Below are 26,511 nucleotides of genomic sequence, written 5' to 3'. Positions count from 1 at the left end.
AGAAGTGGGAAGAGGCGGTGAGGTGGGGGCGGAGGACGCTTGCCGGCGATTGCTACGTAAGTGCCGGTAGAGCAGTTAGGGTTGGCTCAATTATTAAATAATAAAATATATTTGTAAGCTAGACTATTTATTATAATATCATTTTCGAATAAGTTAGTTAAATATCAAATTCATTTTTAAATGTCAAAACGGCTACGAACAAAAATACTGAGTTATATGATAATATTTTTGGTAGCGCCACTCAGGGTACATAGGAACCCTAAATTCTTAGCAGCACCGCAATTGCGCTCGTCAGCTTTAGACATATACAGGTTATCCCAAAGTTATGGGACATGAAGGAAAAGTACCTTAAATATCTATTTTACTGAAAGAAGACTTTATGTTATTTTTAAAAGTTAGTAATTCTGCATTCAAAGATTTTCTATAACTTATTTGCCTCGTCTGGGAATCGAACCGACTGAAATGTAAAAAAAAAACACCCCTACCCTATTACGCTGCCAATCGAAAGAATGGCCAAAAACTAATAACTCTTCTTACTTATATACAGGATATATGAGATGTTAGGACTCAGTACCTTAGCAATTTCACAGCTCTTTCGAACCGAATCACAAATATGGCATCTACAGAAAAGGGCTCCGCTGTGGTACGAACCCATCTAATTGGCATCCTATTTAGATGACAATTCCCTTAAATAATTACACACTACTACATATAGAAAATTCTCTCGCTGTTAGACAAGCGATAAAAACATGCCAGGAATATTAGTTTAGTGTGCTACGTCTTACACTTGCGATCCGTATGACGCTTTGTGTTATTGTTCGTGAATAACTCAAAATAGAGGTTAAGTAGTTCTAAAGTCTATTTTTTCGACGTTTTCACAGCTGTTGTAGTCTAGCTGTTATAATCTAGATGTATAAATGATCTAAGACAATTCCATTGGCTTTAACCGCGGACGAGTAAAAAAATAAGGACTCCGTGTCACCTTACATAACAGTGAGGCACCAAAACAAGTCGGTAAACGTGTAGATACACGCATACACTTACACTAATACAAGCTGATCGGCCGCCATTATGAGATTTGCCATCGTCTGTGACAGATCAGTTTGCGTCGCAATAAAATATATCAAAAATGCCGTCGTGCGTTGTGAAAATGTGTAAAAACAATACTATAAAAGCATTTGTGGATATATGATTATTTGAGGGAGAAAAAATTGTTTAACTGGTGGGGTATACCAGTAACCGCACACACACTAGCATAAAGGTGCTTCACTTGCTAATATCACGGCGCGGAGTCCTTCTTTTTTTACTAGTCCGTGGCTTCGACGTAATCTGTTCACATGAGAAACAGATCAACACACAAGTGATTTTATATGAGTACCATTTTTACGTGTGACGTAGGCATCCCCAAATATATTGTAGGCTTCTAACCAGGGAATATCTGGAGGGTAATTAATTGAATTATCAATAGAGACAGTTGGCACTGGGGAACCATTTATCAGTCTATTGCGGAAGGTTTCAGAACGAGAAGGGATTGTTTCGTTCGGTTTGGAGGATGTTAATATACGGTTGTTATTTTTATCATTATACGAGATAAAGATAACATTATATTGAAAAGAAAAATAGATTTATTGTTTTATTTTATTTAAAACCCTTTCATTCCACGAACTTTTGGACCTATTGGCCCCCACAAACAAGCGCGGAATGTATAAAATTTCTTAAAGAGTTGTTTTTAAATAAAATTTATTTAAGAAATATGCATAAATGTTATTTTTCTACAAGACAAGGCAGCGCAACGATTTCTTTGTATTGAGTCAATTGAATGACAATATAGTTTATCTAAATTGAAAGTAATTTAAATAACGTTATTTTTTACGTTACTTTTACGTAGTAATATTTAAACTAAATTAATTTTAAATTGAAGCCATATGTACTAAAATAGTATTATTAAGTAACGCTGTAAAATAGTAATTTCATCTAAGATGTTGTACAAAAACCTTTTTGATTAAGACCTCCTTTATGCATTTATTTAACGAAATACGGGGCGAGACGAGCAGAACGTTTAGCTGATGATAATTAATACGCCCTGCCCATTACAATGTAGTGCCGCTCAGGATTCTTGAAAAACCCAAAAATTCTGAGCGGCACTACAATTGCGCTTGAAATAAAAGTGACATTTGCCCAATAAATTCACTAGCTACCGCGACCTTCAGCCCAAAACACAATACTGCTTGCACATTAATGCTTCACGGCAGAAATAGGCGCCGTTGTGGTACCAAATCTAGCCGGCATCCTGTACAAAGGAGCCACCCACTGGATCTCAATCATTTGCAGTCATCATGGTGTGGAATCATCTCTCATGCATTTGGAGGTTATCCAAGAGGAAAACAAAAAAGTAGCCCGATGTATAGCTGATGGTAATTAATACGCCCTGCCCATTACAATGCAGTGCCGCTCAGGACTCTTGAATAACCCAAAAATTCTGAGGTGCACTACAAGTGCGCTCGTCACCTTGAGACGGCAGATATGGCACCGTTGTGGTACACAAAATCTAGCCGGCACCCTGTGCAAAGGAGCCTCCCACTGGATCTCAATCATTTCGAGTCATCATGGTGTGGAATGATTACTCATGCATTTGTAGGTTATATCCAGACGGAAAACAAAAAATACTAGAAAGTGCGATAAAGAATTATTTTCGACGCACTGAACACACCTGGAAAAGTCAACTTTTTCAGAAAATGTATTGAAAAGGTATTTTAACGTAAACTTCGTATCTTACCTAAAATAACTCAGTTATATGCAAGAGTTATTGGTTCGATACCGAATGATCAGATACCATTTGATAACTCTTTCAACCTTAGGCAAGCGTACTGATAACAGCCTGCACCCAAATTTATACTTTCCGAAACGCATATAAAGTCTGTTATAGCTTGAACAGAAGTACTACTGATAAGAATATTTTTACTTTTAGGCGTGTTATTGCAAAATCGATGTTATGTGACAGTTCGTTAGAAAATAAAAGATAAAACAGTCCAGTATGGTGCACTAGTTTTTATTTATCGGATAGGAGATAAAATGGGCGAAAGTGATCACCGTCGCGTATTCTCTCTTGCACGACCAGAGGAATCAAGGGAGGTTTAATAATAATAATAATAATAATAATAATAATAATAATAATAATAATAATAATAATATGTACACACTTTTTACACAAATTATCTTGCCCAAAGTTAAGCATATATATAGCCTGTGTTATGGGTTACAAGACAACGATATATTTATTACAATATACTTACTTAAACATACATAAATTCATATAAACATACATAAATACATTTAAACATCCATGACTCGGAAACAAACATCCATATTCATCGTATAAATGCTTTCACCTACCGGGATTCGAACCCGGTTTACCGGTCTATTAAGTGGCAGGTTCTCGATTTTTTGCAAGGTTGCATATTGCTTTAACTATGGGAGGCTCCTTTGCACACGATGCCGGCTAAATTATGGGTACCACAACGGTGCCTATTTCTGCCGTGAAGCAGTAATGTAAGCATTACTGTGTTTCGGTGTGAAGGGCGTCATAGCTAGTGAAATTACTGGGCAAATGAGACTTAACATCTTATGCCTTAATGTGACGAGCGCAACTGTAGTGCCGCTCAGAATTACTGAAATAAATGTAACGCAACTCTTATTTAATACTTAGAATATAAGCCCCACGATCTGGATGTGTGGCGGTCCTTCATAGTGCGGTTTTCAAGGAGAACACCAACTTCAGCTCTAGGAGTTCCTAGAGGATTAGCGGGGGCCCCCAACTGCAGACCATCTCTTCCTCGGAGTCTGTATGTATGTCTGTCTATTGTTTCGCCATAACTTATTTATATTTTTAATATCATATGGTTTCCTACGCATTTTGATTTTTCATCATTATAAAAATAATAATCAGAATCATAGCTCAACACCCAGGGCCGGATTTAAACTTAATGCCGCCCCTGGGCACCGGAAAAAAATCCGCAAATACTGGAATTTTACTTAAACTTATAGCTTATATATTTTATATTTCAAAACTTAAATAACTAATTGATTGGAGAAACTTTATTTTATGTTATATATTCTTAAAACCATAAATTCTTTTCACTTTACTTCACTTTCAAAATTTTGCCGCCCAAAAAAAATTTGCCGCCCTGGGCACTTGCCCCAACTGCTCCTAGTGTAAATCCACCGCTGTCAACACCTATCAATCTATAACACTGAAAAAATAAATCATTATATTTTATTTATTAATAATAATATCCTAGTGTTGCTTGTTTTGCACACCGTAACAAAGCGACGATGTGACGTCATCGACGTGAGGTCCATAGTAAATGTAACAGGATAGTGCACTGACCTGTATAAATACCACTGGACAGGCTGTTCCATATGTTTGACAGCAAATTTTTTGTGCCTATTTCAAGCACCACTCGCGAGCGTCCAGAGAACTAATTTTGACGTATAATACAAATGGCTGCGAACGAACGTATAATACACTGAATAATTTTTGCATTTTGAATTAATTCCGTTGGTTTTCCGTGTTATTTCAATAGTTTCCCACTATCTATCGATGTTTGCTGAGGTTGTCATCACTAGTTTTAATACCGCAGACTCTCGCTACATGTCCAACAGCGCCAAAATGGCGAATATCAAAAAGGCACAAAAGCACTTTGACAGCCGCCAGCCTAGTGGTATATAGTAGAGGTCAGTGGAGTAGTATATATGAGAAACGTCAGACAAACGTCACAAATTAGAAGCAGGTATCAAGAGTATAGTAATACCAACTAATCTGTAAAGTGGCAAAAATAGGAACTACGGTCGCCATGTTGAAATGTCATTCGACTGTCAGTGTCTACTACTTTCGAGTGTTTTATTGAGATACTTTTGAATTTTAAGCGTTAAATATGCCCGGACTATTGTGCACATTGGAATTAATTAGCAACACTGAAACGACGATGGCGACATCCATCAGTTCACAGATAAGTTGGTGACACTGTACCAATTAAGAATCAATGTGGACACGTCAAAAGAAACGCCGTGATGCAGGAACTGCGTAACGAGATGGATGCCTATCTCGAGGACGCGACGTGCCCAAGTGAGCGCCGACCATATTTTCAACAAGTTATACTTAGGGTTACCTCGCGTAGTATTTCTACTGTCTTTTCGTGTTCATCGTAATATTGGTTATAAACTACCAAGCAGGTAGTTTCCAAGTTTGAAACGTATACTGCACTTGCTTTTGGAAAATTAAATATCATTACAAATATACAATTAAGATTTTAAATATTAGAGAAAAGATTTTTCTTGTTATTTCAACAGTAGAAAGCCCTAAGTCAGTGGTCGGCAAACTTATTAGCCAAAGAGCCAAATATGAATATAACAACAATGAAAAAAAAGATTGGGAGCCAAATGTGCTTGTTTAGTAAACATTTATCTATACTAATATTAGAAAGCTGCAGTGTTTGTTTGTTTGTTTGTTTGTTTGAACGCGCTACTCTCTGGTACTACTGGTCCGATTTGAAAGATTCTTTCAGTGTTCAGTGTTGGGTAGTCCATTTATCGAGGAAGGCTATAGGCTATGTTTTTATTTTTTTCAAAATTAGGGATCCGTAATAAAATTGCTATTTTGTCACACAGGGTGTGAAATCGAAAACCCTTTTTTTTGCGTGCGCTGCAAAAACTATTGACAATAGAACAAAATGATGTACAGGCTATAATATAGGCAATATTTTATTACTTGTAAAACTATCGCGTGAATTATACTTTATATGGCAAAACAACGTTTGCCGGGTCAGCTAGTATAATATATGCATTACAGTACACTTAAATAAGTAGTACACTAAATTAAACTAAATTTAAAAAAAAAAACAAAGTGCTTGCATCTTCTTGGAAAGTTTGAGTAAGTCAGGTCTGTATGTTAATAATTATTTTAGGCATGATTCCAAGTTCTCATCAATAAGAGGACATCTCAGTTAATTCTTGTTAATGTTCATGCTTGAAAAAGATTGTTCGCATTTATATTTAGAACCGAAAAGCAAACGGCAAACTTGTGTTCTTTAATTTTTGCTTTGACTTAAACAATAATTATACATGTTCTCGATTTATAGAAGAATTTTATTTTATCAAAGTAGGATGTAATTTTTTTCCACAGCCAAACTTGATTAAATTATGTACATAAGCTGTTGTGCACTAAGCTATATAATTTACTATATATTTTTAACTATCCCACGGGAACTCGTTAGTTTTCTGGTATGAAAAGTATACAAGTTGTTGACCTGGGATGTAGGTATCATCATGCAAAATTGCAATCAAATCGGTCCAACAGTTCTTGTTCTATTTCCCTTCTCACATGTCCCTGACTCGATTTTGAGCATTTTTTTATCATTGTACAGAAATTCTATCTCTACAGTTTTATTATAAGTAAAGATTATCAACAACTTTACAAAAGGATATCAAACTATATCGTAGAGTAATTTCTGTCAGTCATCAACTGACGAGTCATGTAGCTTGATAGGAGACGATCACCTTTCTAACCGTATTGATATCAGGCAACTGTGCCGAAAAGCAAAAAATAGACAATCTGTTAATCCGATCGCTACCAAATTTCACAGGATTCAAATTTTCAAAGGATCAAAAATTCAAATTCATTGTGCTTACTGGGCTTATCTGTAGATTGCCTAAAAATTTACATGCAGTATTCGATTTTTAAGATAAAGTATATTGTAATTATTTTAATCGGTGCAAAATTAATTTAATTTAGAGTACCGACTAAAAATAAATGAAATCGCATTCATCAATGTTATTCAAATAAATAAATATGTTAGTTTGTTCAAAAATCGCAAAACTCTCGAAGTTCTTTACTGATAGTTTTAAAATGTTTACACACGTATATATACGAGCATTTTTTATTAATCTATTAGTTAAACCGGGTTCCTATATTCAATATGTTGCGTTAAAATTCCAAAATGATTTGTAACAAATCCAATTTAAAAAAAAAAAACAAAAACATAAACTAACTAGCTTTTATCCGCGACTACGTCCGCCTTGAATAATTACTTTGGGCAATTTGTTCTTAAATATTTTAGAATATTTTTCAAATAATAAACATAGAAACTGCTCTTTCCACTGCTGGCAACGCTCTTCTATGATACAGCACATATCCCCTGTCATTGTGGACAGTCTCTTTAATATTATTTCCCTGTGAACTTTAATCTCCTATTTCATCCCCATGTAGGTCAAAGTTTCAAAAATGTTCGAACAAATGTTTATAAATTATTTCTTATCAAGTGCCTAGACACAAAGTTTCATGGTTTTATCTTCGATAGTGACAAATTTCCATACAAACTACCATCCCCTATTTCAACCCCTCCATTTATTTTTTGCAATAAAATGTAGCCTTTTTCTAATTCGTGTCAATATAAACTAGGTTTTTCGTAGTAAACTAAAAGTGTTCCTTAAGAGACCCCGCAAACTGCAGACTTTTGATCGGCCGATAGTTTGGTTGGTTTCTTAAACAGTATGAAGATGTATGAGAGTGCGCACATTATAACGATTCGGTATTGGCCGACAAAAAAGTTTGATGGGCTACACGATTGCCTTCAAACTGAACCGTCAGCAAACTATCGGCCGTCTGTTTAATCAGTACAGCGCTCTTCTAGGCGCGCACACCACCGATTGTTTAGTCGGCCAGACTCATCAATAGCCGATTTAAAACTAATAGCGAATCGTCCCTAAAACTGTCGGCCAATAGTTGTCTAGTGTGCGCACTCATCACAGACCCAACTGTTTAGTCGGGCCCTTAACAGCCGAACTCAACCAAACTATCGGCCGATCGAAAGCTGCAGTTTGCGGGGTCTCTAATACTCATCAAAAAGTATACGAAACTCTTTTACTTGACACTAGTGTTATTTAAAAAATAAATTATACGACCTGTTATTGTCATGAAATCTTTTTAGAGAGATTCTTATTAATATCAGCAGAATTAGCACTCATTCAATCACGCAATTAGTACTCACTTGTTATAATTTTTTTTTTTGCTATTTAGTGTTCTTAATTATATTACTAACTAGCTGACCCGGCAAACGTTGTTTTGCCATATAAAGTATAATTCACGCGGTAGTTTTATAAGTAATAAAATATTGCCTATATTATAGCCTGTACATCATTTTGTTCTATTGTCAATAGTTTTTGCAGCGCACGCAAAAATAGGTTTTCGATTTTACACCTTGTGTTACAAAATAGCAATTTTATTTCGGATCCCTAATTTTGAAAAAAAAAACATAGCCTATAGCCTTCCTCGATAAATGGACTACCCAACACTGAAAGAATCATTCAAATCGGACCAGTAGTACCAGAGATTAGCGCGTTCAAACAAACAAACAAACACTGCAGCTTTATAATATTAGTATAGATAATTATTGAATAGGTCATGTCACGAAATTTTATGTAATTTTTGTTTTATTGTTATTACTTTTTTATAGTGATATTATTATTTTAGAATGGTAACCCTTCATATATTATGAACCTTTAAGTAGTTTGAAAATCCGCTAGACCACCTGGGGTTCTCCAGAAGACCAGCGCTGATCATATCACCTGTGAGTATGTACAGTATTATGCTGAGGTGAACTCCAATTCTGCATGTGGATGTAAATTAGTAAATAAGTCTACTTGTATACTAGGTTTAAGTTGCATAATAAATGATTTATCTTTCTTTCTTCAATCTCTGTACCAAATTTTATCAAAATCGTTTCGGTGGTTTAGGCGTGAAAGCGTAACAAACAAACTTACATTCACATTTATAATACTAGTAGTGATATAGACAAGCCACAACGACGTGGCCGGATTTAATAAGTAATAAATAAAATATATTATCAAACGCAAATCCAAGTCCTGCTAAACTGGTTTGTAAAGACACTCAAAGAACCGAACAAACCGCAACCAATGTCATTCTTAAAATGTTAACGTGTACTAAAGTGTGATAGTCTGAAAGCTTTCTTAAAAGTCAAAGTTCTTCGAAGTTTCTAGAACGCTCCTGATAAGGTGCACAGAGTACTTCAGGTCATTTGATTGTGTGTGACCTGAATACCTAGCTTGTGACAAATGGGGACTCGGTAATAAAGAGATATTGTCGCGCCTTATTGGGACTACTTGGAATATGATATTTCCTCGCTTGTATAAACGTTGATGCATCATTTTAAATGTTTAAATGTAAAATTATGATCGCTTCGTATAATATTCGACAACCTCATCCAATTTGGTTTGAATCCCGGAAGGTGTAAAAGTATTATTTACCTACGTGTCAGATCTACGGAGTTTGAAAAACTTATTAAACCGTCAGTAAAATACTTATAACTAGACGCCTTAGATAATTTATACGTCTAGATATAGATAGCCTCTTGTTGCTAGAAAGCCGATGAAAACAGGCCAGGTTTACTACTTTAGTGTGCGTGACAAGCGCTTACACTCGCGATTTGTATGTCACTTTGTGTAAGTGTGCGTGCATTTAACTGACAACCTCTCGTTTTTCGACGTTTTCACAGCTGTTACAGGCTATGTAGACGTAAAATATAATTTTATAGTAAGTCACACAATAGAAGCTATTACTTGTTGTAAATTAAATAATATTTATTTTTCTTAACTTGTAAAAATTATAGGCAACCTATAATCCCCATTCTCTCTTGTTTATTTAACTAACCGCGAATCTACGCATGCCTGTATAGGTCCCATAGCGGAGACGCAGAGACTGACCGGCTCCTCGAACACATCCAAATGGCTACAGATTCCGTGTTGGAGCAGATCCCACTGCAGAGATCGTGTTTCTTGGCGATTTTAACGTACACCACGCCGAATGGCTAGGCTCACGTACCACCGATCATGCAGGGAGATCTGTTCACGACTTCGCCTCAGCGAGTTGAGTCAGACCAAAAATTGTTTTTATAAGAATGTAATATTTAATGTTTTCCGTATTCTATTCAACATCATCATAACCATATCATGGAGGTTCCTTAAAAATGTCTCTGTTCTGTTGACCGATGAAGAGCTGCTTTTAGTAGAGATCATCCTGGATGTCAATAAAAATGTATTGTCATCGGAACTGAACTATCATGTATAATTTCAGCGTAAGTCACCAGCCAATAGACTTCGACTGCTGAACAAGGGTCTACCCAAAGATCTCCATGACGATCGGTTTAATTAGTTCAGGATAAAGGATTCAAAATTCAGTGTTTTTTTTAGAAAATGTGACGAACGTCACGTGATGGTAAGTATTACTCCTTCCCATAATGTTAACACCAGGAACAGACATAAACTTATAATTCCTACTACTCGGCTAAGTCGAGTTAGTAAGTTTTTTGTGGGGCGATGTATACTCGTATATGCTTTGACAACATGATCCCAGAAAATGTTCAAAACAAAAGTATTACGATATTCAAAAGAATTGTAAAAAACGTTTGTGTGGGAAAGGTTACTAAACAATAAATGACTTTCTTAATGATACCACAGATTGGGAATGGAGCGACCAGCCTCAGGCTATTAAATAATAAGTTTAATTGTACGATATTACTTTGTAAACATACATATTTTTTATGAAAAAAATAAGCCCGATGAGTTTGTTGCGCCCGTTCTTCTCAGATCTGAGGCATTGTTTTTGGAATGGTTGGTAGTATTTGGCTTTCAATAAGTGATGTTACATCCTATTTTGAGTAAAAATATTTGAATTTGAATAAGAGTGCAATTCTGAGTCAGTTAAGAAATAATATGTTAGTTCTCAATTGGTTAGTGGTTCCATTATCTGCCCTGAAGTATTTTTAAAGTTGCAACTTGGATCAAAAAGCATAGAAGGATTGCAAGTAAAATAAAATGCAAAACGACCAGTCAGTTCAACCATCATATGTTCAAGAGCATAGCTTATGGACCAGCAAAGTTTCACATCCAATATTTCATATAATTAAATCTCATATTTTGTCCGTGGAATTACCTTATGCTTAGAAATTCACATTTAAACGATCTAACCACCGCACCTTTTCGTAATAATTCTAGGAACTTCCCGACAACTTTGCCTCTTAACAAAGACCCTGCCGGTCGTGGACTTTGCGACGAAAAGTTTTTTGGTTAGCTGCCGTCCGAGCACTGAGATTGGGTGGTTTGTTTTATGTGTGAGAAGTCAAATAACAGAGGTTCATTGTAAAATATTGTGTTAGATGTTAAAATTCAAATTCAAAATAAATTTATTTTCCTACTCCTTTGCACCTTATGTCTCAGGGTGACGAGCGCAATTATTGTGGTGCCGCCTGAGCGGTATATCATTCCCTCTCATCCCTTATTTTCATAAAAAAATCATAGGAATGTATTAACATGTATCACGATTTTAAAAACACACACACACATTCTCGTTACCCCACTGTTTTATTTAACTGCACGAATGCTGCGAGATTGCTTCAGCTGAATTCCAGAATGGCTCTAATTTCACTTTGAAATGCTTTTGTTGTCGATAGATGTGATACGATATCTGTTTCAAAACGACTATTAGGGGAGTTATTGGGTTTCAATTTATTATACTTCACTGATATCATATATATTGTTCTTTTTTAACTTATTTACAATATATGATGACATAAAATCAAAACTAATGATAGTTTTGATTATAGGGAAGCGTACCAAGAATACTGGCAGCATTTCCGCGTTGGACAGCTAGGCTGATCCGTTGATCAAAATAGCTGCCAGCGCTTGGGTTTCTAGTAGCCTTATTGAGGCGCGACGATAGTACTTTGTACATTATCCGCGCCTCTGGGCGCCACGGGCCTAGTGTCTCGCAACCAAATGGCACAAAGTTGCGACGTTTGCTGTCTTTGGCAATCGAAGCAGCAGCCCCAGCAGCAAATGATGTAACTTGAGAAGGAGCCAGAGTGTCGACGCAAGTCGCGTCCCACACCAGCGTCCTTCCCCGTTCCCAAGCCACCAGGGTCATTCCATTAGACCGCTTGCTATCGCGGCGGGTAATATCGTTGGACTCTAAGATTTTCTTCCTTTAGAATGCTTTATGATGTCAATTAAAGGACTGACACCATATCGGAAACAAATGGTCCTCTGTCAGACAGGCAAGAAAGTCAAAAGTCTTAAGTTTTTATTTGCATATAAACACGTTAAATTGATGTTAGGTACATACTTAATTATATTTTTTATAAAGTACTGCATATTTGTTATGGTCATGACGTGCAAATTTAACAAATAGATGATGAATCCTACTTCCTAAATACTACTAAAGCCGTGCAAGAAATACGACCATTATTTTTTTTTAATTCTCAGGAAGTCCACCGAAAGGCAGAGGGCGCTCGGAGTTGCCCTGCAAGATCGAATCAAAATTGAAGAGATTCGTAGGAGAACCAAAGGTAAAGTGATTGCGAAACTGAAGTGGCAGTGGGCAGGCACATAGTTCGACGGACAGATGGCCGGTGGGGTAGTAAAGTTCTCGAAGGGCAACCACGTACCGGAAGACGCAGTGTTGGTAGGCTTCCCACAAGATGGACTGACGATCTGGTCAAGATCGCCGGAATACGTTGGATGAGGGCAGCGAAGGACCGGTCGTCGTGGAGATCTTTAGGGAGGCTTTTATCGAGCAGTGGACGTCATCGTGGATGATGATGAAGTACACCACTAGCAACTACTTCTTAAGTAAGTACATAATATATAAAAAAATATACCTACAATTGTAGGTATATAATGTACTTATTGGTATTAGATGTGGTGCCATATTAAATCTATATATATGTACATACAATACATAAATATATTTATATGTATAATCCATGCCTGAATAACGCAGTGTTTTATATGAAAGCAATTTGGAAATTCCGCAAAAGCAATCAGGTGGCATTCTTGCAGTGGAAATGAAACTGCGGGAAATTCGGTGCAGTTTTCGAAGTATTGTTTTATTGTTCGAGGACAGATTTTCATCAATCGGCTTCTTACAAAGTACTGAATTGAAACTAAAAGATGGTTTGGTCGCGAAGATTAGATTTAGAGTAAAATACAGTTCAATTGATAATAGTAATAAAGGCTTTTTAAATACAAGAAAGCCATTTAATACTAACTTGTTCGGTAAATCTAAAAGTTCCATGATAAAAAAAATCTTAAAAAACTTATTAAAATTCAATTTTTTTTTCTTCTCTCTTTCAACTATTTTTAAGAGGGTCACTTTTAAGACCTATAATAAAAGGAACCGTATTGTCTATGGCTGTTGTCAACAGGTCGACTTGGACGTACTGAAAATCAGAGTTGGAATTGGGGTGATCCTAATCTCAATTCCAAAAAATACTGAGTGGGTATTCTTTTCATTACATCATATTTTTATTTTGTTTATTTTATTATACAGCATATAATTATGTTATGTGTTGTGTTGTGTCATGAATAAATGCTTACTTAACTTTACGTCACTTAGCTAGAGCCACACTAAAAGTGTAATACTTACATCCATGTATCTTACAGTTCTAAGCAGAATTTCAGATCTAGCGGCTGAGCACATAATTTATTTTAAATTCCCATTTACACAGTGCGTAAAAATCGATAGATTCGATTAAAGGTCTACATGAGAGCCAAATGTGTCGAATAAACACATTTTTAAATAACTTAATTATTAAATTACGTATATTTTATTTTAATATACTGATATATTATTTTAATGTATGTACAACAAGCTGTTGGCTATCAAAAAAATATATAAAGTCTCTCAATATTCGTAGCATTTCAAATCTGTATAGACAATAGGTACATTTAATATATTCTATCGTAGAAACAACCTCACAACTCTATAATGCGTGATCGAGATGTTCTTTATTGTTTGTTTATACGCTAGTATAAACTGTCTATGGTATAGACTGACAAGGTCAATAGGGGTTATATTTCTATAAGGGCTATTTTACACCGGGACACCACGGTTGCGTGACCAGTCACGCCACTGAGGTGTCCGTAAGCTACTATACTAGACAACTGCCGCCGAATTCCACCTTCGCACGACACGCCACAAGTTAGAATATCAGCCCCACGGTCTGGATGTGTGGCGGTCGTCCACAGTGCGGTTTTCAAGGAGCTATCTTCCACATACTACAAAGCTGTGGAATAAGCTTCCTTGTGTTGTGTTTCCGGGACGATACGACATGGGTACCTTCAAAAAAAGCGCGTACAGCTTCCTCAAAGGGCGGCAACGTTCATGTGATTCCTCTGGTGTTGCAAGAGAATGTGGGCGACGGTGATGACTTAACACCAGGTGACCCGTACGCTCGTTTGTCCTCCTTTTTAGAAAAAAAAAGACATCGTACAGACACGAGTCATGACGCGTCCGAGAAATGGACACCAGGAGAACAGGACTCTATAGAGGCGTATACATTTTGTTGGTAGCGGCGTTGGAAGTGGTGTTTCGCTGAAATATAGCGCTAAGAGAGAGGGTTTAGTCTAGCACAGCAGTGCGGTCTAAAAATGTGTTCATATTCTTGGTATGGGCACAGCTACTACCTACGAATAACAAGCAATGGAACTTGTACACAAAGAAGTAATCGCGGCTTTATCTCCCATTTTTGTTCAAATATTAGCCGCTATTGTTGCGAACCCATTGTTTCTGCGAAGAGAGATTGTATTGTTTAAGAATTAGGTGAACTTCTTGATAATTTTAACTTAGGACCGGTTTAACTGGCGTCTGTTGGACCCGTGGTCAGAATAGTCAAGCGTTTATTCAACGTATGACATCGACGTATTTAGTTGCCTGTTCGCTTGGTGGAGAGGGTTTAAGGAGTTGCTGGACTATCTGGTGGTTTATATATGGCTATGAGATTTAACCGGCTCAAAGTTTATATAAACTATTAATTAATTAAGTTCAAGATATTATTTACACAGAAGTGACTAGTAGTGTTTAACTACGAGTAAACCTTAAATTCGAACCACTAACCATAGTACCTACTTAGGTATTACACTGCTATAATAGTATAGCTTCTTCTTTTTTTGATTTCCGTATCCAAACGATAACAAAAGGAGTCTGATGTTTTTGTGTTTTTAATTACGTATACACTCAGAATTTCCGTCTTAGCAACAAATATAAACAATTAAAATTGTTTTTTTTATGAAAATAAACGTCGAGACGAGCAGGACGTACAGCTGATGGTAATTGATACGCCGTGCCCATTACAATGCAGTGCTGCTCAGGATTCTTGAAAAACCCAATAATTCTGAGTGGTAGGTACTAAAATTGCGCTCGTCACCTTCACAGGTAAGATGTTAAGTCTCATTTGCCCAGAAATTTAACTAGCTACGACGTCCTTCAGCCCGAAGCACAGTAATGTTTACACATTACTGCTTCACGGCAGAAATAGACGCCGTTTTGGTACCCATTATCTAGCCGGCATCCTGTGCAAAGGAGACTCCCACTGGTGAAGTCTTTATATCTGTAATAGTATAGATGTATATATATATATATAGTAACGATTACCAATGGAATCTTAATATAAATAACCAAAATTGCTTATTCCAAAATAGCCACCAAGACAACTAAAAATGTTTCTTTTTACAAAACTATTTACAAAAAAGGGACAATAGTGATATAACTTGTAGGTACAATGGTACGGAACCCCTCAGGTTCGAATCCGACAGACACCGGAGCATGTGCTGGACCTGTAGGTATATTCATTATTATAGTTAATCTTAATTCACTGCAAAACTGTTTTTCAATGTTGTAATAATCAAAAGATGTAAATAATTAGTATTATGTAATAAATATTGTACATTTAGTTATTTAAGTTGTATTATTATTATTTAAATTCGGCCCCTTTCCATTCAAGCAGAATGAATTAGAATAGTACCTAGGTCCTAGTTATTTGAAAAAAGTTCTATCTAGGTACCTACCGATAGAACTTCATGATCATTTCTTTACTATTTGCTGTATTATTGTAGCAATAAAATAAGGCCTTCGTATTGCATTAGTAGTCGCTGGTACAGGTAAAGTAGCATAGATAAAAATATATTTGTAGAATATTATTTATCATAATAAAATATTTTCGCAATCTCAATAAATTATCTTTCTATTGGTTTATTTATGAAAATTTATAGCGTTTCCTTTGTGTTTATAAAACAAAACAATAGGATTTAGTATTGTTTATTACTAGTTAGTTACTACGTAAAAATCTAAGTTTCAGTTTTTACATCAATTTAATAATAATGTAAGTCTACCGATTCATTAATTTTTCACAAAATATACTTATGTACCTACATAAGTATATTTTACACTACACAATATCTTAAACGAATAACCTGAACTTACAATATTAAGCATTTACCAAATATTTTTGTATTCTTACAACAATGTTTATTGTCTATTTATTTATCAAAGTTGTGTTTTCGCTGTACATATCAGTTTCTTTACTAACCTTATTATTGCCGAACCGAACCCCAGCTTTCGGATTCCAAAAAAAAACAAATACCGCTCACATTTCCTCTGCAGTTAAGTTGAATTCCAATACACGATATACCTAGGTATGACACAAACAGAATTACTTGTTCACGAGATGAATCACAATTAAACTGCACAGAAAGCCACTAAACTCACTTGAAAACTTCACAGGAATACGGAAAACACAATAATTCGTTATACTTTCGAAGTCGAACTAATATAAGCATTAATTTCGTTAAGATAAAAGTTTTCGAGAGTCAAACGCAGCACAACACTCCCCTCTCGCGTCTTATTGATGACTGAGTAACGCCAAACGCAGCTGTCAAACCTGTATAGCTCTACTGAATTGAACCAGTACGTAGCGTGCTGCGTTCATTCATTTTAGGGCGTGTTTTTAATTTAGTCGGGTGTTTGCTGTACCACAGAGTAAAGTACAACAAACGAGAAAAAACTTTTGCATACGAAAGTTAGCTTACGTGCAGCCTATAATGTAAACATTATACAAAGTTTACCGAATCTATGTTGGGTTTGGAATAATGGCGCAGTGCGTGATATTGAGGGTAAATACAAAGTTGATCGCCCTTTTTGTTATTGTTAAGATCACGAACTGTAGGCGCCGCGCCTGGTGGAATAACATAGCAAAAAAGCAAAACAGAGTATTATTACGTACCAACTTATTTAACTTTTATACGAATTTGCGTATAGGTTGTGCTTCTTTAGGGTAATATTGAATTTATTTATTGTTAGATGCCTAGTACTACTATCACCTATTAATAGGTGATATTTATGTAGTCCGCCTTTTTAGTGAGAGATTTAAGTAGTAAGTTCGATTCTTGAGTTGAGGGATTCAGAGATGAATGTTATCAAACAATGGGTGAAAAGGTCGATCTTAAAAAATACATTGACAGGTCGAGTAACATCAAAGGAGGAACCAATTCCACAAAGTAAAAATACTGTGAATATTTATGTAGAATTTGTTATTCTGTTGGCGATTTTACAGCCATGAATCTGAAAATAGGTGGCATTAAGTCGCCTAGAATTTCGCGCCATGCTATGACTAGGTGCGTTAAGCGCATGTGGGAGTGATAAATAATTTATAATTGTTAATAAAAAAAATCAAATGAATAATATAAAAGCTTAAACTTTACACTGATGTAACGATAAAGTATGAAAAAATATAAAATTAATAAGTTTCCTTTTAAATGAGATTCTAAGACGTAAATATTTTTGCAAAATTAAAAAAGAATTAGTAAAGAACTATAGGCGACCTAACAAAAATTTTGGTAGACTGGTCATTCGATGGGGTGGTTAATTTGCACAGCTCATTAAGTCTAGGGATTCAGTTGTTTTAGATCATCTTGATTGCTTGGCGCTAACTGCGCTACATTGCCTGATTGTAAGTCTTGGACCAAATTTATCACGGGAAGACTGGCAGCGCTGCTGGTACCTTCAGTGTTGCAAGAGATGATGGGTGGAAGTGATCACTTAACATCCGGTGACCCGTACGCTGGTTAGCCAGCGCTCGTTGCCAGAATGATAAATTATGCTTACGTATTGGCTTGGCAACAGTGTATCTGTTTACATGGCACATTATCTAGGAACCAAATCCTTGCATTATAAATTAGATTTCATGCATTAAAAACTCAATTGATGATGATGAAATTTTACACAAAAATTTTTTTTGGGATAAAGAAAATCTCTATTCTCTATTTTCTTCTCCAGATCTGAAAGATGATCCAGTGCTCTGTGACGGGAAGATCACTTGGCGTTGCGTAGAGACGTCGCTTCATTGTGTGTACCTACCGCATTTATCACGGGGAGTGTTCCGAAGAGCTGTTTGACCTGAACCTTGCCGCTGAATTCCACTTTCGCACTAATTAGTATATTATTCCCACCATCTGGATATATTACGTTTCTCTACAGTGCGGTTTTCAAGGAACTTTCTTCTACGTACAACCAAGTTGTGGAATGAGCTTCCTTGTGTGGTGTTTCCAGGACGAGACGACATGGGTACCTTCAAACAAACACGTAAAGCTTTCTACGTGGCTGGCAACGCTCCTGTGACTCCTCTGGGGTTGCAAGAGAATGTGGGTGGCGGTGATCACTCAACTTCAGGTCACCATTACGCTCGCCTGTCGTCCACTTCCATAAAAAAAGATATGGGGTATATTTTATACCCACGGCCTTACAAATAAACTTGGTATAACGTTATAACTGATGATAAACAAAGAAAAATGCAAAATGCTTACAATATCGTTGACAACACTGTCAATACAATGATAATTCTGAAGTTTTCCGAATGACAAGCTGCCTTGCAAATAAACGCGGGAAACGTTATACATCCGAACAAACCATTCGTAAGCAAAATGTCTATTTGTAAAATTTTACATATTCTTGGTTTACGCTTAGTTATAACTTCATGCCAATTTTTTTTGTTAGGCCGCCAATGTTTTAAGAGCTTCCGAACGAGCACGATGCAAACTTAACGTCAACGATAACGCGGGCTGAGGCTGGTAGGTACACAATTTTTAGCTAGGAACATTTCTAATCAATAATTGCTAACCAATAAGTAGTAAATACAAAGTTGATTATACGAATATGAAATTCATCATTCAGTTATAAATACAAAGAACCCCGTGCCTATTGAAATTAGATTGAAAAGCCCTACCGCTACCCCTGAACGATAAATCATGATCTCATTCAAACATCTGCAAAATGGCCGCCTCGGAAGGCGGGTAAGCGTTCCTTCATTACCGCAACATACTTAACGGAGAAACTTTATTTTACTTCTGATTATTTAATGAATCCGATTATATTCAGGTGCCTCCCTCATAGTTCACTTGTTTAAAAAGAAAGTCGTTGTCGTTCGTTGGAAATGTACTTTGTTGGTTTCTTGCACTTTTGCTAGTGTTTTTATTCAGGGGCAAATTTTTATCCCTTTTCAACCGTGGTACAGCATCTTCTATAGACCAGCTCCTTACATTAATTAATAATATTATCTCTATACTATGTAAATCTGTAGCCTCTGTCTGTAGAATTACTCTTTGTTTGGAATATTTTGTGATAAATAAACGTTTTACGACTAAGGGCTGATTTCACGATTGAAGTAGACAGCGATTAGAAGACTTTGAACTAAGTTTACGCCTTTAAACTAGTTTACAGATTCAATTCGCATTTCAAAAACACAAACTAAACGCAGTGATAGCCTAAAAGCATTTAAATGTTGACGGCCGAAATTCGGACGCTTAACATTCTATTCTTTCTATTTTGGCTTCTGTGGAAGGGGCACCACAATTCAGCCAATGTCACGTTTAAGAAGACGGGCGCTTTAAATATTTGCGCGTTTATATTTACGTTTTAAATATTTAGTGTTGTTATCATAACATAAACATTAATATGTAAGAATTTTGATTTGTTCATACTTATCGCTGATAGTTTTGGTCTATGATACATTCCTTTGTTTTTAAAGTAAACTCGGTTTTCGTGAACACGTTTAGAAGGTGCTGGTGAATTCGCTGTCTTTAAGCAGCATTTGAACTAATTTGAGTATAAGAACTGAGCGTCATTAAACTCAGTTTAAAGTGTCTTTGTGACAACCGACTTCAAAAAAGTCCTCCTCTTTTCTCGGTTCTCAATTCGTCGGTATGTTTTATATATTTATTTATGTTACCTCAGAACTATCGACTGGGTGAACCGATTTTGATAATTCTTCTTTTATTTAAAGTCTGGTGCTTCCCGGATGGTCCCATTGCAATGGGTCCAGATCAGACAATGGCATCCATGAGAAAAGCATAAAAGTATAAATTTGCTATAAGTATATGCGCGACAAATTTACGAATAACTCAATATCGCGCCAACCGATTTCGATGATTCTTTTTTTTTCTTATTTGAAAGAATATACTTCAAAGGTAGTTTGGTGAGAGTTTGGTTAGGTTCTGGTTGTGGGATCCCTGACAAAGTAACCGAACTCTTCAATTCTTAGGAGCAAATTAACGATACTCGGCCGATTCTTTTTTATGCTATCTGGATATTTGAGTAACCTACCGTAACGTCGTTATGGTCAAGTAATTGTCTTAGCCAAATATGATGATCAATGGAACTTCTTAACGACACAGTAAGGGTGCGATCTGTGGTGGGATCTCTCAGATATATGTCATTTCTAGCTATCTGTAATCAAATTGCAATGCACTTACGTTGATTGCAGCATTACAAAATTTAATATATCTACATATATTTATACAATTTATTAGTCTAATACTTCAGATTCACTAAAAAAAAATAACAAATAAACATCCGAGTCAAAAACAGTATTCTAAACCAATAGATATAATATGCACTAAAAATTATAAAAATAATTGTGTATTTTTATATAATTTTATTTACTAATCTAATTCTTGTTACGATTATTGTCATTTTTAGAATGGTCTGCCGGTTTGTATGTCCGTTTATAGCCCAATAACGGCTTGTACGATCTTGATTAAAATTGGTGTGTAGTTGGATTTTATTACTAGTCAATGGAAGGGTACATAATAATACGTTGACTATGTTCTGTCCGCGACTTCGTCAACTTTGATACGTAATCATGCATCTTGGGGATATCAAAAAAATTTCGCGTTAAAATGTACCTTATATATCTTATGCAACACCAGAAGAATCACAGCGGCGTTCCCAGCCCTCATCGAAGGTTTAAAAAAAATTGTACGTATACTCGATAACGAGGAAACCCCGCTTCAGGTTTATGGAAAAAGAAATTCTAAATAGATGTACTCTTTGCCATCAAAGCTATCGTATCGTATATATCATCACGGTAAAGCTTGTGTGTACATTATTTCACTGTTTTGTATCCGTTTCAGCCGGAATACGTCCACTGCTGGACAAGGGCCTCCCCCAAAGATCGCCATGACGATCGGTTGTGCTTACCGGATCGTCGGTCCGTCTTGTAGGGGACCTAATAAAACTGCGTCATCCGGTTCTGTCTTCCGTCTACGTATTCGAGGACTAAAGTCTAACTGAGTCTAATGAGCACTAAAGTGCTCCAACGGCCATCTATCCGTCGAGCTATATGTGAGCCCTGCCCACTGCCACTTCAGTTTTGCAACCATCGGATCTCCTCATTTCAGATTTGATCTCGTAGGGAAGCTCCGCATAGCCCTCTCCATTGCCCTCTGAGTGACCATAAGCTGTTTTGAGAACTAAACAATAAATAACAGTTTAAAAAACAAATTGAATACACTATCAAATAAAAAAAATATGTATATTTAAACGAAACGAATTATTCATATTTAAAAGATATTTTATAATTTTTAAAGCGTGCTTTTAAACTTCAATCAAATGTTTATTTCATTAGAATGGAATGCTCAGTTCTATGTTCTGACCTATAATGCACTTAGACATAAAAATACTTTAAATATGAATAGAAAAATGGTTCCTTACAATAAAATCATCGTTATACATCTAATTAAAATAAATTTAATATTTAAGGAAGTGGATAAAATAATAGAACACATCATTAAGTACTTTGAATTTCTTCTAAAGATTTATTAACTATTATCACAAATAATGCTGACAAAAATCACAGCTCAGTTTTTATATCACAACTAGAGTAAAACTGTTTTTCGGTCAGTAAATACTCTTTGGTATTATTTCTAAACTTATCGAATTTGCAGTAACTAGAGCTGGTATCACAGTCGGAGAAGTGCAGCTCTTGGACCGGGGTATCGCCGGCTTTGGCCACATATATTGGCTGAAACAAAAGATAAAGTTATATTAAATGCCTTACTCAATATTACGCTTCGACGTACATGACGAGAGTTGTCAAACTTCATGTCGTGCAGCAACGTACATGACGAAGGTTGACAAACTTCAAGACATTGATAATTTCAACAGCTTCGTCAGCAATACTCGTAGCTCAGAGGTAAAGTGTTTACTTTTATTGCTGTAGATCCGGGTTCGATATATCTACCAGTGTATGGAATTTTTTGGGTTTTGTAAAGTTAATGGAAATTTCTAGTAGGTTCAAGTACAAATCGAACAGAGTAAAAAGGATGGAAAATGTGTAAGCAGGATAAAAATAGTTAAAAGAAATTTCTAGTATAACTTCAATTTAAAGATAGGATCTGAGAATCATTTTGAATATAGAACAGATCCGGAGGTATATAAGCCGTCCTAAGCGTGGCCTACGGCAGTTCTAGTTCTGGCTCAAAAAAAAAAAGTTTAAATGAAGAAGAAGAATTAGTGAAAAGTGGAAAGTGATCCAGATGAAGAAGAAGATATAAGAGACTTGTGTTCGTTGCGTTGTGACGCGTTGAAGGTATCGCCGCCCACAAGAGGAACAGCGGCAGACCGGCGAAGTGCATGTTCAGAAAAGTGAACGCAAATATAGACTCGTTCCTATAAGCGGAGTATTTATTTCCAATACCTGATCCACTCTCGTGTCACTCTATTTATTCCGGCTATTGTCCGAATCGGTTGAAAAAAATAAAATAGAGTCACATTCAGAAATTCATTTCACCATGAAAAATTCTGTAAATGAGAACGGCAGCTGGTGTACCGCCCTATTAAAAGAATGTTTTTGGGTTTATATTTTCCCAATTTTAGTATTTCGCAACTGGCTCTTTTTTCAGTTTTTCAAATATTTTTTTAAAGTAGGGGGAAGAAAATAATTAAATAAAACTCAATTTACAAACAGAAACGGAACGCCATCTTTTTAATTATTTTACAATCTTTTTCGGGTATGCCCATCGATTGTTTTAAATCTTGAAAGCCAAAAAAGAACAACTGTCATGTCAAAGTGAAAATCAGGGTATTAGAATTTCACATTTACAACAACGTGAAACTCTATTTACTAGCTGTTTTATGTCGTATACTGTGTGTTTTTTGAAACATTGGCTTATTTATTACTACATCTTTTCTCAACGACGCGGTTGAGTTGATTTTGTGCTCCTTCATTCAAAAAACTGTACAGTTTGCGAAAGGACGCTTATTACGATGTTTTGATTTTGCGAAAAGGACGCTGTGTTGTGTTAATACGTCTTATTTTGTGCTGTGATTGTGGAGTCGAATCTGAACTATTGCAGCAAAAATGCCGATCGTGCGTGTGGCAGAGAGCAAATGGCAGCAAAAAATTCAATTGTTGCAGATAGTACTCTTGGGGACCCTGATTTTCCGTCAGAGCAAAAACCAGCCATTACAATCGCAGACGCAACATACTTAAACACTCAGAAGTGTTCCAATTATTGGCTTCAAACTATGGCCGACTTGATTCTTTTTGCTTTAGGCACCTATGAAATAAAGCAGGCGCGTTCATATGTCGGTGAACATTTCAGGTTTCACGATATTTACACATTAGAAGTGAGCCGTGACCAAATACCTGGATTGCAGGGAATAAATCCAATGCTGCTTCGGGCAAATATAAAGTCTCGCCACTCTTCAGGAAAAACATTGTAACTGAAGTAGGTAATCGTGGCAGAGAAGTAATAATTAGTTATTTACGCAACTGTTGTGTAATAAGGGGTATTAAAACACGAATGTGGATTTATCTCACGAGGCGAAGCCGTGTGTGATAATAGTATCACATGAGTGTTTTTATTAAAACTAATATAACCTAATTATCAACAGTTGCGTACAAGACTTTATCTACACCCAGAATATGAATCCTCTAAAAGATTCTGGAACAGTTAGCTTACTGCTAACATTAAAACACCAGTCCTAGTAGTAACCTAATATCATTCGTTACTGATTATATACAAATAAAATAAGTATTAAGAAACAATTATTTATTTTAGTAGTAATTTACTTTTGTTAAGTGCAATAATTAAAATTCACTCGAATATAATGTTCTTTTGCAGCGTTTAAAATGAATCGCTCATTTTTTGTAAACAAAACAGTAAAAATATCGAAGAAAAATGGCGGGGATTCGAATAACCTACTTTTTTTTACGGCACGCGACGTTCTGGGAGTGTGGAGCGCGCGTAAACGAAAATGTTCTTTTTTTGAAATTCATACAGATACCACGCATCGAGCAATAAGAATGTGGCTGTATGTTGAAACTCTTTGCGCATGAAGGGATAAAAAAAACATAGGAGTGTTGTTATGAAATTCAGTACAACACTCTTTTGGGTGATGTAATGGTTATTAGAACATTGGGTGTTTTAATGTTGGCAATAAGCTAACTGTTTCAGAATCTTTAATAGAGGATTTAAAGCATGGGTGTAGATAAAAGTTTTGATTGCAACTGCATTGTAGGGCTGAGAACTGTGGGGTGTTGCTCCCACGTGATGAGTATCATCTGGTACCTGGGCTATGCTCGCCATGAGGGAGTGACGCGACCAGCTAACTTCTTGGATGACGTTATTTTAAGAGTGTAGTTGATTGAAAAGGCGCCGCTATCCATACGTTTCTATACTACATGTAGATAAGATATGTCTCAATAAAGACCATTTAATGAAAAGTTGTTTTTGTTATTCAAAATATGCAAATAGTATATTATGTATTAGTAGAAGACTGCCTGGTGGGAGTTCTAAAGTATCCTAGAACATGAGAAAATTGTGGTTTTACACGAAGAAAACCGTTGCTAGTTGAGCAGTAGGTAGCATTCAACAGACTTCAAAAAAGGTTTTTTTTTTATGGAATAGGAGGACAAACGAGCGTACGGGTCACTTGGTGTTAAGTGATCACCGCCGCCCACATTCTTTCGCAACACCAGAAGAATCAGAAGAGCGTTGACGGCCTTTAAAGAAGGTGTACGCGCGTTTTTTGAAGGTACCCATGTCGTATCGTCCCGGAAACATCGCACAAGGAAGCTTCTCAATTCGACGCGTATATATATATTTTGGTTCAGTTATGTTTCTTGCTTTTTTATCTGACCGTTTATTTATACATATACATATGTATGTACGTGTGTATATAAGAATGATTTTGTTTCAATTATTTGTGTAGGTATTGATTTCTAAAAGTCACGAAAAAGGGGTCGTAACATAACCCTAAAACTTCTTAAAAAAACAAACTTAACTTATGACTCCCAACTTTATAAAAAAAAGAAAATTAAAACCACATATTCTTATACAATGATCTATTAAATGTAAATATTTCATATTTCAACACGCCTTTTTTTTGGTGTACGAGACGTCCACTGAAACCTGCCATTCGCCTTTAAAAATCTTGCTTTAGTGTTTCGACAATAATTGCCCAGTAGTGTTATTCTTAATACAAATTTTTTGTTTGATGTTATAAAAAATTTAAAAATTTTCGTTTAACCTTTAAGGGCTCTATATTTTAAGTGACATTTTCTCAGTTATTTCACTAACTATGGCACCCTTCATAGTGAAACAATAATGCTTGCTAATATGCTACAAACTGCTTGACAACAGAATAAGACACTCCTGTGGTGTCCTTCTCGGTAGCCTGTGCAAAGAAGACTCCTACTGATGAAATCTCGATTTGTTAAAAACCGTAACCGTAAAACCAGGAATCAAGAGATGCGTTACCAGATTTTAAGGTTCCGGGAGTATGCACTTTTCTTGAAGATCCCTATGTCGTATGGGTTTGGGAAAACACAGCTGGTAATTGATTCCACACAGTGTCTGTGCGAGGCAAAAAAAATCTTGCAAAACACACGTGGTGTGGTTCCACACAATGCCCAATGTTGACGTGATGCGGATGGTATTTAGCATTTTGATGTAATATCCGTTGATCGAATTCGGCCGCTGCTATCAAGGCACTCCCCGTGATAAATGCGGTAGAAGAAGAAGAGAGAACGCACTTCTCTGCGCAATGCCAAAGAATCAAGCCGATCAGAGATGACTTCATCGTCGATTATTCGAGCCGCTTTTCGTTGCACGCGGTGAAATGGAAGAAGCTGATACTGGGGAGCACCCGCCGAGAACAGTAGGTATTCCATGTGAATCCGAATTTACGCCTGATATAGTTGCAGGCGGTGGCTAAAAGTGAAGTACTGAGACAGTACTGCGCCTTACTGATTACATCAAGCTTTTTAGAGGCCAGTTTGGCTTTATTTTCCAAGTGACCACGGAATTCACCAAGTATGCCGCTAC

The 26,511-nt window shown here is 36.2% G+C and overlaps 2 protein-coding genes across 3 annotated transcripts in view; both read right to left on the bottom strand.

Annotated features, from left to right (window-relative positions):
• The window catches only part of LOC126978094 (uncharacterized), a 263,386-nt gene extending 246,638 nt beyond the window's left edge, over positions 1-16,748 (bottom strand). For both annotated transcript variants that reach the window (XM_050826815.1, XM_050826814.1), the window contains exon 1: positions 16,437-16,748. The gene's annotated coding sequence lies outside the window, so the exon portion shown is untranslated. The remainder of the gene's footprint in view (positions 1-16,436) is intronic.
• Positions 16,749-21,968: 5,220 nt separating this feature from the next.
• Positions 21,969-26,511, bottom strand: part of LOC126978157 (venom acid phosphatase Acph-1-like) — a 40,641-nt gene continuing 36,098 nt past the window's right edge. Inside the window, exon 8 of the mRNA XM_050826912.1 lies at positions 21,969-22,202. Coding sequence (XP_050682869.1) covers positions 22,032-22,202 — 171 coding nt within the window. The 3' untranslated portion in view covers positions 21,969-22,031. The remainder of the gene's footprint in view (positions 22,203-26,511) is intronic.

This window comes from Leptidea sinapis, chromosome 47, assembly GCF_905404315.1.
Source record: "Leptidea sinapis chromosome 47, ilLepSina1.1, whole genome shotgun sequence".
Classification (NCBI taxonomy): Eukaryota; Metazoa; Arthropoda; class Insecta; order Lepidoptera; family Pieridae; genus Leptidea; species Leptidea sinapis.
Note: the sequence above shows the minus strand (reverse complement) of the source record. Positions and strands in the feature narration are given on the sequence as shown.